General features: G+C 48.3%; 1 protein-coding gene and 1 long non-coding RNA gene across 4 annotated transcripts in view; one reads left to right on the forward strand and one right to left on the reverse strand.

Moving 5' to 3' along the window:
• Positions 1–246, reverse strand: part of NPTN (neuroplastin) — a 46,883-nt gene extending 46,637 nt beyond the window's left edge. For both annotated transcript variants that reach the window (XM_010717167.3, XM_010717166.3), the window contains exon 1: positions 24–246. In XM_010717167.3, the coding sequence (XP_010715469.1) occupies positions 24–111 (88 nt within the window). In that variant the 5' untranslated portion in view covers positions 112–246. The remainder of the gene's footprint in view (positions 1–23) is intronic.
• Positions 247–341: 95 nt separating this feature from the next.
• LOC109369575 lies at positions 342–9,722 on the forward strand. 2 transcript variants are annotated; one of them, XR_002118779.2, is made up of 4 exons: positions 342–649; positions 1,106–1,172; positions 5,568–6,117; positions 8,987–9,722. It is a non-coding gene; the product is annotated as an uncharacterized LOC109369575 (long non-coding RNA). The 2 variants fall into 2 exon arrangements; XR_002118778.2 differs by having other exon boundaries at positions 5,871–9,722.
• The last annotated feature ends 3,084 nt before the right edge of the window (positions 9,723–12,806 follow it).

Raw genomic sequence — 12,806 nt, forward strand, 5'->3', positions numbered from 1 at the left:
AGCTCCCCTCACGCCGCCCTCACCGTTCTGCGCGACGGAGGGCGCCGGCAGCAGCGCGGCCGTCAGCAGCAGCAGGGAGAAAGCGGCGGGGAGAGGGCCGGAGCGCGGCATCCTCCCGGCTGCGGAGGGGAGCGAGGCGGGAGGGAGGGAAGGGAGGAAGGAGGGCGGCGAAGCGACTCCGGCTCCGTCCTTCTCCGCCGACCTCCTACCGCAGCGCAGCGCCGGCTCCCGCGACGCCACGGGCGGCTCTCGCGAGGGTTGGGAGGGGCGGCCCTGCTCTGGGCGGAGAGGGAGGGGTCACGTGGTGTGCGCAGCGCGGGATTTGCGTTTCCCCCTCAGGCGCCATCTTGCGCTCGCTTCGAGATGGGTCTGGTTGTGCTGGCGGCGAGGAGGATGGTCAGGTCTTGCACCCGTGTATAGTTTCAGTCTCTTTACGCGTGTCCCAGCAAGCACAGAGCTGGGGTTGAGGTGACGCTCTTGAAATCAGTTTGGCCTTTCAGCCATAACCTACAACCTCACTTTTATCCTCCATTCTCTACAATCTTCAAGTAGCAGATACACAGGAAGGCAGGCCAAGAGCAGCATCTCTGCTCGCTTTCATTTCACTGTTGCTATGAACTGGCTTTTTACGCAGACCTCATTAGCAAAGGTATATATATCACATAAAATTCTGAGTTTGATGCCCTGTCTTGCATTGGTGGATCCCAAAGTCCATCCCAAAGCACCCTGCTTCCAGGCATGTATAGATTCCCAAACCCATGAAAGACCCAACAAATATTTTTTTCCCTCGTGGAATAAGTTTAAACACAACTATCGCTTCCCCCACCTTTCCCCCCACCCAACACTGGATTTCTGTGTGGAATTTGCTCAGCAAAAGCATTGTGCTTTTTATAAAAGTGTGAAATGCTGCAGTAGGTAACAGGTGAAAATGCTGAGAAATTCCCTCTCGTGGATACCCTCGTAATGCAGAGGTCTGGAGCAAGAGCCTGCATGTAGTTGGGATCCACCAGCACAGAAGTCCACTTGTTGATAATTATTTTAGAAAGTAAAATAACATTGTGGGGATTTATTTTGTCTTATTTTGTTGTTGTTTTTTCCAAATTAGGTGCCCTGCCCCTCTGATTGCACAGATTGGAAGCTGAAGCCACAAGAAGTGAAAGCATTTGCCTCAGGTTAGCAGTGAAATCAACTGCAGAGAGAGCTCAGAAATTCACTCCCGGTTAACTGGACTTGCCAGTTGTCCCTAAAAATAGTCGGCATGGTCCCACCTCGAGGCTTGTTTGGTGAGCTGTGAGCAGGTCACCTCGGTTTTCTCTGTATTTCCCTATCTATAAAATACAGATTTTGGGTCAGATACACTAGTTATGTACCATGCTGGTGACCCCAGCTGACAGTGACCCTGATTTAGCTGACATAAAAGCAGATTTCGGACTGCTGCCCCTCCTGGAGTGGCTCTGACAGTCAGGGTGCACTGCTGAGTGGTTTAACATGCATTCAAGGTAGGGAGATTTGCAGGGAACTGAAAAAAGGAAAAAAATGGCACAAAAACACACTGGGAAGAAAAAAAAAAAAGGACAATCGCTCAAGAGTTTATTTTCTGCTTTTTGCTGAGTCCTCTTCTTCCACTCCAGAGATCTCTGCAGGCTCAGGACTCCCAGAATAGCTGTCCAAAGATTGCCTGGCCTTTTCTTCTAGCCAGAGAAGGGCCTCTGGGAGGATCCTAATGCAGCCAGAAGCTGTTTTCCCTTTCCAGGGAAAACTTCCCTGCTGTTAAACCCTATTAATACAGCTTGTTTCACAAGGGTGCAGCTGCTTGACTTTGCACCCCTGAGTGCTTTGCTTGGTTAATTCTCAGGAAATTGAATAAGAGTGCTTTCCTTGTTGGCGTGACTCAAGGAGGATCAGGCATACCTTTTTCATGGAAACCCTGCAACTTGGTTGAAGCTGACAAAAGCGCTGCTCCGACACTTCAGGTGGGCTTACATTCTGCTGAGCTCACAGGAGAGAAACGTTGAGGCTGTTGGCAGTCCTGGCTGGCCCTAGCTCTCTAAAGGTGCCATGATACTAAACTCAATCTACATCAGATGTTCCACTGTGCCGTGTATCCTGCACTTGAGCACTTCCATGCTGCATTTCCGTGACTCACTATCCTTGCCAGCTGAATCATCCATGACACTACTATTTGTTTTCTTGCCATGGTACAGAAACATCCTCTCTTCTCCCCTCATTTGTTTTTCAGTGGAACAATTCTGACAGTAGCACAGGGAAACCAGAAGGAATAAGCGAAAAGAACCAGAAAGCAAGATTTCACATAATGCTTTCCTTCCCTCTGCTTTCTGCATGCTGTTTTTCCTGCTCCAGAGGATTTTGCTATAACTCTCATTTTTGCAAACACCCACTTGGTATTAGGCCTTACCTACACCCGAGTGTTTTCCAAGTTTGGAATCAGTCAGCAATGTACTTGCCTCTGAGCATGGTTTGTATCTGCACAGTAATACTTGTTTCGTAACCATGGCAGCTCACAGTGAGTCATGCTGCCAGAGGCCTGGGCAGAAGTTAGCAGGAGGCTTCAGCACGCTCTTGTTTCCCTCCATCTTCTCCCTACAATTGTGTAACTCATCTGGTTTTGTGGTAGAGACAGACGTGCTGCGAGCATGTAATGTAGGAAACCAAAGCAGAAGATATCCATGACTGGTGACAAGATCACAATGCTGCCCAATTCAACCTCTTATCTTCAGGATTCTCTTAGGGAACTTAACCAGGAACTTAACAGATCCTCGATGTATGTGGACTCTATATACTCAGTATCTCAGCTATGCAGCATGACTAGCATGCAATGAAAAGCTGTTTTTTCTCTGTGCACAAGTATACCTTCTTTTACCAAATCACATACAACTTATGATGGAGTTGTATAGAAAAATAGCTTGCCAGCACTGGGTTAACTAGCTTGATGGTTCTATTACAAAGGGAAGTATTCCACCAGACTGAGTTGTTACAACAGGCCTGTAACTAGCGGTGATGGTGCTAGATTCATTCTTGTTCAACATCTTCATCAGTGACCTGGGTAAGAGGATAGAGTCCGCTATCAGCAAGTTTGCTGATGATACAAAGCTGAGAGGAGTGGTTGACATACCAGAAGGAAGTGCTGCCATTCAACAAGTCCTGGCCAGACTAGAGAGTTGGGCAGGGAGGAACCTGATGAGGTTCAACAAAAGCAAGTGTAGAGTCCAGGGAGGAGTGTGCATCAGTACAGATTAGGGGCTGACCTGCTGGAAGGCAGCTTTGAGGAGAAGGACCTGGATGTCCTGGTGGACAACAGGCTGATCATGAGTCAACAGGGTGCCCTTGTGGCCAAAAAGGCCAATGGTGTCCTAGGGTGCATCAAGAAAAGATCAGCCAGTAGGTCGAGAGAGGTGATCCTCTCCTATACTCTGCCCTGGTGTGGCCTCATTTGGAGTACTGTGTCCAGTCTGGGCTCCCCAGTTCCAAAAACACAGGGAGCTGCTGGAGAGTCCAGCAGAGGGCCACATCTGGAGCATCTCCTGTATGAGGAAAGGCTGAGAGACCTGAGACTATTCAACCTGGAGAAAACTGAGGGAGAATCTCACAATTGTTCACAAATACCTAAAGTGCAGGAGTCATGTTGATGGGGATGGACCCTTTTTGGTGGCGTGCAGCAATAGAACAAAGGGCAATGGGCAGAAACTGAAACACAGAAAGTTCCATACTAACACAAGGAAGAACTTATTTATTGTCAGTGACAGAACACTGGAACAGCCTGCTCAGAGAGGTGGAGTCTCTTTGTGATATTTAAGACATGTCTGAATGCCTACCTGTGCAACCTGCTGAAAGAAAGCTGCTTTAATGGGGGTTTGGACTCAATGATCTCTAGAAGTCCTCTCCAACCCCTACAATTTGTGAATCTGTAATACAAGGGCTTATAGATGATGATTTTATTGATTTCTTTTCCTTCTTCTTGTGTGGGCATAGTGATTCCTGACCTTGTGAGTGGCAAGGGGAGCTCAGGCTCATCAACGTTTCCAAACAGTAACTCAAACTCCTTGCATTTCCCCTTTCTCTTAAGACCCATCTTTTTACCCAGCATATATCAATTTTGGTTATTTTGAGACTTCAGCAAAAGCAGGACTGAAAAAATCGGATTCAAAGCAAACAAAGAGGAAGAAAAATCAGCAGTTCCTGTGCTTTACAGAACAGCAAGGAAGCGTTGTCTTTGTGTGTGCGCATGTGTCATCTTGGAGCTGTCGTCTTGCAACTGGGAGTGTTTAAGACATCCTGTTATTTTGATGTATTTATTGATACACTTTGGCACTTGAAGAAAGCTCTGCCTCACTCACAGTCACCTTCTTTTGAATCTATTATTGGAAAGTTGAAAATGTAGGGTAGAGCATAAAATGCTCAATGACGTCTAGCAGCAAAACTCAGCTACTGCAGCTGTTCTCAGGGCTGAGAAACGCTGAATAACATTGGTTAAGACTTTGACATGCCAGTGAAAGCACAGATCTATTCTTCAGCTGGCTCAAATCAGCTTGTAGACACACACAATGCCTCTGCCTTGCAAGACTGCATTAAATGCATGATCACACTGCATTTGCATTGTATGTGCAGATATAAATGAGCAAACACAATGCAACACGTGTGTATGCTTATGCATTACACAAGGCTGGCCGGACTCAAACTCAGCTGCTGGCCCTCGGGAGTTGTTGCCTGCCTTGCAGAATCCAAAGTAGCTCTGGCCCTTGGGTCATGCATGTATGACTAATGGCTCATCTCCCTAAAGGCAGGTGGGAAATACCGTGAATCTAATAAGATAACAGAGCCCTGGCCCCTCCTTGGGCTGTTCAGGGAAGCCATCAGGACAGAGGTGACACTCATCCTTTTGAGTCACCAGGAACGTTCTCTGGCACTCCTTGCAGATGTCCTTGTTGCCTGAGGGTCTGGCATTGCTGGCAAGGATATGTCCTACACACTCCGGAGTGGGAGTAGGAGCAAGTGTCTGTATTGGGAACACAGGCTCAGCGTCACTGCTGGCTGGGCGTGAGGACATGGAGCTGCAGGACTGAGCTGCCGGATGCAGCAACTCCTGCTGCCACCAATCTAAAATTATGGCAAGCAAATGGAGGAAGTGCCTGTAGGGGAAAAAACAAAACAAAACAAAACAAAACAGAAAAAGAAGAAATCCAGGTGATTTTGTTCAAAGAAATGTAAGAAAATGACAGAGAAGCAAGAAGCAGCAGGAAAGGAGGTAGGGAAAAAAAAAAAAAAAAGAAGAAAAATTGAACTAAAGAAGTGACGCTCTAAACTATGAGAGACAGAGGAAAACTTGTAAAATTATTTTCTGGGGAAAAGGGAAGACTTTAGGCTAGCAGTGAGAAAGGAACATAGATGTACTTTCTTACTTTGCAGAAAGGTGGCTTTCCACATCTCAGCTCCACTGGGTAATGGCACTTTGGTTATTTCTAGCCACCCTCCCATCCTCCTACATGCTCAAATGTTCCCGTCAGAAATGGTTAAAGTGTTTGAACTGATTCTTCTTTTTTTTTTGTAAGGAGAAATGTCCTTTCAAACAAAACAAATGTTGTGACAGACAAGATAATTCCAGACAGAACAATTCACAATGCGAGCAAGTAAAAAAAAATCCAAGGAGAAATCCTGGCATACTTGATTTCATCTGTGTCATGGCAGAAGTCTGAAGTCTGCCTTCTAATTTTCTGCAGGAAAGAAATAAAACAAAGAGGAATGAAAATGATTTTTCCCCTCTCCCTGACCCAACCCTGAAGTTATTTATTTCAATTGCAATTATTTCATCCAGCTCAGCCATGCAGTAATGCTTTCTCCACCCAATTTTTTAGGAAACCGGGTCCAACAGATCAGGTTTCCAGTTGCAGATACATGAGAGCTCTTCCCTGCCCTCGTTATCCTCAGGAAAGTGGTAACATTATCCTCCTGCTCTCATCTGGAACAGCTCCATCCAGCCACAGGCAGGACACGTGTGGCTGTCCCCAGCTCACCCCCACAAGCTGTGGGTTACAACAGGAAGCCTTCGAGAAGGCACAAAGGAAAAAGCTGAACATCTGGAGCAATCAGCAGAATGCAGAGGTGAGTTCGTGGGTGATGTCGTCAGAAGTAGACGGCAGGTGGCACCCATGGATTAGTACAGGGCTTGCTCTGGGTGCTCTCTTGGTTGCAAGCAAGGATTGCTGCACACAGTGCTGGCCTGGGGTACACAGCCTTTCAGGCTATTCCCTTTACAGTTTGCTAGCCTAGGGAGCAAGGGCTCGAGGCCAAAATGCCTGGGATGCACACAGAAAGCAGGGCTGTTGTAGTATGGAACAGTAAGTGCACTGCTTCCTCAGGGATGGGAAGCAAGGGGAGAGGGATGGGGCTGGCAGGAAAAGGACCAGACCTAAGGTATCCGAGCAAGGAAAGCAAAAGGCAGCCAAGAGTCTGAGTCACCAGCTGTGCTTGCAGCAATGAGGTTGGCTTGTGATCAAGCTGAGACATCAGCCCACAGGTCAGGAGCAGGCATGCTGAAGGTAATCAGGGTTAGATGCAGCCTGGTGACCCCTGCTCAGGTCCCTAAAAGCACAGCAGACCTTAGAGCAAGCTTGGGTCAGGATTCAGGTCAACACAGCCCATATGTATTACGAGCATAGCTGGGGCTGAACCTGAAGACCAGCACTTGTAGCATAACTCAAGCAAAGAACAAGGGCACTGGGCTGGCCTTAAATAGGCTCCTGGGCCATTGGCAGCTGTGTGTCCCAGCGAGGTTTGTTCAGCACACAGTGCCTCCAGCATTCTGACATGCTGATGCTTTGTGTTCCTCAAGAAGTAGGAACTCTTACCCCATCCCCAAAGCACAGCATCGAGCGTCTCTGCAGTGCACCTTCATGTTGGGGCTGTAGCGATCTCACCAGCTCCCCATCATGCATGGTGCCTCCTAAAGCAGCATTCATGGGTGCTCAAGCTGGCTTTTGGGGAGGTGGAGCAGAAGGCAGCCCAATGACCCTGACATCGACGAGCACCGTGCTATCATGGCTCAGCATTGACTGCAGTCCTCGTGCTGTCTGCCTGGGGTCCCAGTGGCACACGGCCAACCAACCAGGCAGAAACACTGATCCGTTTGACTAAATGCCTATAATTAAAATGCAATGAAGACAATAAAACTAGGATCATTTGAAGGCCAGAGGAGAGAACGAGCTGGCCAGGAGTTCATTACTTGCAAACAACAGCCCGTGGCAGCACAGACTGCTCGCATGATGGACACTGCACATGTCCCTGCAATTTATTATATTTATCAAACATTATGCTTATATTCCATCCTCTGCTGGTCAACCTTTATCAGCTAAATCAAAATTAAAGGTGTTAGCCTGCCTTTACATTATGGTAAATGATACAACTAGCTCCGCATTAGCTCAGCTCAACCTGTTTTCCTAATCCTGTGTGATATAGGAGGTCAGACAAACATGTGGTGTTTTTTAACCTTAATGGCTAAAACATCCCCCAAATACACCTTTCAGTGGACCCACTGTCTGCTGCAAGGGGCTGCTTCCCATGGACCCCTTCCCACGTAGGTGGGAGCTCAGTGTCCCCATCCGTGCATATGTGGATTACCTGGTAAATCTCCACAGCATCCTCAGGGCAGAAAAAAGGGGCGTTTTCACACCATGCTTGGATGTTTTTCCCTCAGAGCTGGAAAAGGAGGGATGGGGCACAGGGCAGCACATCTCCATGTGATACATAGGATCATGAGGCTGTGATTCTTAGCCAAGCAGCCTGAAAACCTTCCAGAAAGGTGCACTGAGGAAGCTGTGGCAGAGAGCTGGCAAAAGCTTTTAGTTGCAGATACAAAAAGAAAAGCAATTTCTGCTGAAGGATTTTTGTATTAAAAGGAGAAAATGAACAATAGGGGAAGGCAGTGAGTGACCATGGGTTTGGCTGGATATCTTCAGTATCTCAACTACAGAAGCTCAGAGGAGTGTCAATAGAGGAGATTTAATTGATGACAAATATTATGGCTGGTACAGAATTAGAGGCACTCCAGACTGAGCAGGGAGGACTTTTATAGCAGCTAACAGATGAGCATTGTGAAGGATGACTATGATTCTTTGGGCATTTCTGGGTTAGATTGCGGTAAAATTGCAGCAAAAAGCAATTTTGCTTTAATCAACTATATAACAAAGCCCCAACATAGTGAAAAGCAGAAGGCATCAGAAGATAGGAAATTGTCAGCATTGCTGGAGCTAAAAGATAAGATTGTACTCCCCACAGCTACACTAAAAGAGGATAAATTATCCATAGGGGCAATTCAGAAAGAAAATAATGTACAATTAAAGTTGTTTGAATTACAGTTTTAGGGAAGCACGGGAGGAGGAAAAAGCCAGTTTCAGTGGAAAGTCTGAAACCTCCTTCCATGTGCTTTTAGAAAGCAGAACTCCTTTTGGGGAAAATAGAAAAAAAAAGAAGAAAACATGATTAACAGGGCAGAGCAAACCCTAAACAGTAAATGATGTGTTAGAATGGGCCTTGTAGGGAACCTTATAGGAGCAGTCTTCAGAAAAAAGCAGACAGTGCAGAGGGTCATGGTTGTCTTGGATTTCTGATGACATCTGCCCTACTTTGGGCTCAATTTGAGCACAGGGCAAACAGACCATGGGCTAAATGTTAAATAATAAGAAAAGCTGCTAGAGGAGTGTGGTCGCATGAACTGAAATAACTGCCCTGAGCCTACCTGTCACTTTTTGTCGGGGCAACTTGTGTAGGGTTGAATTAGGCTGGGTTGGATTAGTTTGGGCAGATAGGGCTTGTGCCCATGTCTCCAGGTGAGGATGAGGGGCTCCATGCTGCAGACCTCCCTGAAGCTCCGTGGACCATCAGGCTGCTGGGAAAGCATGGGAGAACGGGTGATTTTTGGGTTCATCATCAGGTTTTATGGTTTTGTGCGTGAGGATCTCCTGCTTTCTTGTAGGGCCGTTCCTAAGCAGGTGGCAAGGATATTTGGAGCAAGTAGGTGCCTCCCGTTCTGCAAAAGCCCTTTCAAAGCCGACGGCTCCTCTTGACTTCCCACCAGGCAGCTGCCAGGGGGCCCAGCTCCAAGCAGATGGTGATGGGAGGACTGCGAGGTGGTAGCGGTGCGAATACGGCATCTTGTGCATGATGCACTTGGGACAGCTGGGATGTATAAGCCAAAAGCAGCAGCCCCAGCCGAGCTTCATGGTGATTTCTGCAGTTGCCATGCTTCTTTCCTTGCTGGCAGCTGCCTTGGAGGAAGAGGAGGAGGAGGAGGATGCTGAGATGGAGGAGCTGCTTTGGGAAGGGCTTTTCTTGGAAAAGCTCTTCTGTGCAGTGCAGGATGGGTTCCAAACATGTGTGGGTGAGGCTGGAAATGTGGTGCACCAGCTCTGCTTCCCCAAATCAGCTGCTCTGTGAGCAACAGGATGAGGTTATTCCCTCCCAGCTCTTTATTTCCCTTCAGATCATCCCAATCCCACTGCTGTGTGTCTGTCCACATTCTAACAGCATGGTGCCTCATGTGCAAGCAGGTCCAATACCTAATGGCCCGGGCAGACCTCTTGTTCTTCACCAGCACGATGCCCTTTAAAGGTCCCTTCCAATTCTAAGGATTCTATGACATCTTCTGAAGATCTGCACTTGGGGACGACCCAAGTGTCACCACCTGCACACGGTGACCCCATCCTGCAGGGCTACACTGCACCTTGGCACTACCCAGGTCTTCATTCTGCCTGCTGTCTCATGCATAAACTCAGTTTGTGATTTCCAGAGTCAAGAGAAAAAATAAATCAATAAGGAATGGCTTTAGAGATAAAAATTATTATTTCAAATCATGAATTGACTGAAAGCCATGCTGAAAGTGATTTTGCAGAAGTGTTGCTGAGGAAAAGAAAAGCCTTGTGACTTTCCTCTGTAAGAAAATATTCCTTCTCCACACTGCAAGCATCCCGCTGGGTGTTTCTTGTGTGTGTGCCTGCATCTGGAGTCCATCACTGGGCTCTGCACTTATGAATGACCGCTGTGTTCTGCAAAAAAAAAACTGCTGAGCTGTCTAAAGCAGCCTCCTACCACGTGCTCAGACCCCAAACATCTGCGCTCAGTCGGCGGTGAGTGACTCACTGTCCCCAACCCCAGGACGGCCACATCCAAAGTCTGTCTGTCCTGTTCCTCCTAAGCGAGCAGGGCTGAGGTTGCCTCTGATACAGCAAAACGTCAGACACCACTTGTATCCAAGGCATGTGTCTCCTTGGACCAGCTCATTGCTCTGCTGTGGTTCAAAGCCTCCAAACCCCCTTCCTGTCCTTCATCATTTGCCTTTTGCTGTTGGGATGCTCCTTGCATAAATGGGAGCTCTGGGGAGCCAGAGCTATTTTCCATATGTCCAAAGGCCCTGCAGTGCGGTATCTGCAGGACATAATTTACCTCCATATGGATATGGCTGATGTTTGGGTTAAAATCACTCCAAAATGGACAATTTGTCAGCTTTTGGGGGATAGAATCCTGCACATAGGCGACGTGGGATTATCCTCTGTTCCCGTGCCTTGTGCTCAATATATTACAAATACATATAATGAATATGTATGTACCCCCAAACCTCAGCCCATCCCTCCTCTCCTTGATCAAATCCTGGCTGAGCGTGAAATTAAACTTGCAAATTGCAGCCTTTTCTTTGCCTTGCCACGTCTTTGTTCTTGTCAGCTTCATTATTATGCACATTTCTCACGCACACACCTTGGGTATTTCAGGGTGTGAGGAAGGAAAATTAGCCAGAAAGAATCATTTGGGACAGAGAGCATCCACTATTTAAATTCCTCCCTGGAAGCCCTTTCATTGTTAATTATGAACAGGTTTGCAAGCAGCTTAGATTTTAATTTTTAAGCTGGTTTTGATGTTCAAAAATCTACTTTTGTTTCAAAGGACATCTTACTTTCTTTTGCTTTTTTCATTTTAACACTAAAAATTGCTTGGAAGCTGCACTGCGAGTCTGCACCTTTTTGGGGGGAGCCTGCGCCAAAACCCGTGTGCTCCACCTGCATTTTAAGGCTGCTGAGCTTTCTTCTGGTGCTGCTGGAGCTGCTGTGGACCCAGAATTGCTGAAGCTGGATCAGGGACCCATATCATGCACAAAGATCCTGCAGATCGATCTCCTGATTTAGCTGCAAGCTTTGAAAGTGTATTTACTTCATCCCTGATTGTTCCTGTTGCCATCACCCACGGTGTCTGGGTCGAGACATTGCCAGTTCCACTGCTGCAACAACTTTCCTTGCTCAAAGGGAAAAATAAAAGAGTCGTTTTAAATATAACACATTTCCAGTTATTTTTATTTGCTTTTTAGCTTTGAGCTCTCCAGGTTTGCTTGTTCCAGCTTTGCTCTGTAATCAAAAGGGTGAGGAGCTTCCTTTTCTCCTCTGGAATGAGACTGAAACCTCCCACACAGGCAGGGAAGCCACCAGGCTGTGGGGACAATACAGGGGCCTTGGGACACAGCAAGAGCTGCTGATGCACTGCCTGGGGCCTTGCCTTCCATGGGTCTCCCTGCCCTGTGGCTCCCAAATATCTGGGGGTTCCCCTCCAGCAGCATCTTCTACTGAGGACCATCTGGGGGTGCTGCTGGCTCTGGGCTGGGACACTGCTCTGATCAAAGCACCACACACCCTGCTTTGAGCAGGCTCCATGCATCCCAGCTTCCCAGCTCTGCACCCCAATCCTCTTGTCTATGTGCATTCTTGTTCCCCAGTTCCTTACACCCCACTGCCCCACTGCTGGACATGCCAATCCCCAATTCTTCCTGCATACCAATTCTGTCGCTGACCCCAACTCCCCATCTCCATACACCCCAACCCCATGGCTCTGTGCACCAGTTTCACACTCCATACACAATCTCCTTGCACTCCGGTCCTAGAGCTCTATGTACCCCAATCCTTCAATTCCAGGCACCCCCACAAACCTCAACTCCCCAGCTCTGTACACACCAATCCTCAGGCTCCACGCGCCCCAGTCTCTCACTTCCATCCCCCCAACACGTAGCTCCAAACACCTCAGGTCTCCTGCACCCCAATTTCCTGGCTCCGTGCACCCCATCCCTATCATTCCCTGCACCCAAATTCTCTCTGCATCCCAATACTGGGGTATTCATTCAAATGAACATGTGGCTGCATGCATCCTAGTCCCCAAGCTCTGTACAACCCAGTTCCCCATCTCCATACACCTCAATGCTGCGGCTGCTCCAAACACCCCAATCCCACGGCTCTCTGCACCCCAATCTTGGGCCTCTCTGCATCCCAATCCCAGAGCTCCATGTACCTCAGTCTCCAAATTCTATGCACCCCAATCCTGTGCCTCAATTCCCCAGCTCTGCACACCCCAGTCTCCTGGCTCCCTGCATCCCCACTCCCCAAGCTTCGTGCCCCCACCCCTACTTCCTTGCACCCCACTTTGCCATCTCTGTGCACCCAATCCCACAGCTCTCTGCACACCAATTCCCTCTGCACCCCAACTTCCCATTTCTGTGCACTCCAATCTCGGTGCTCCCTGCACCCCGCTCCCCCACCTCCATTCCCGCAGCCCCGCGGCTGCGCGCACCCCGATTTCCTGGCACCACGCACATCTCTATGCAACAGCTCCCTGCCTCCATACTCTCCCTGCGCTCCAGTCCCAAAGCTCCACGTAACTTAAGCCCCTAATTCCACGCACGCCAGCCTCGGAGCTCCACGAACTTCAGTTCCCCAGCTCTGTACACCGCAACCCCGGCTATGCGCGCACCCCCGACCCCCGAC

This window comes from Meleagris gallopavo, chromosome 12, assembly GCF_000146605.3.
Source record: "Meleagris gallopavo isolate NT-WF06-2002-E0010 breed Aviagen turkey brand Nicholas breeding stock chromosome 12, Turkey_5.1, whole genome shotgun sequence".
NCBI lineage: Eukaryota > Metazoa > Chordata > Aves > Galliformes > Phasianidae > Meleagris > Meleagris gallopavo.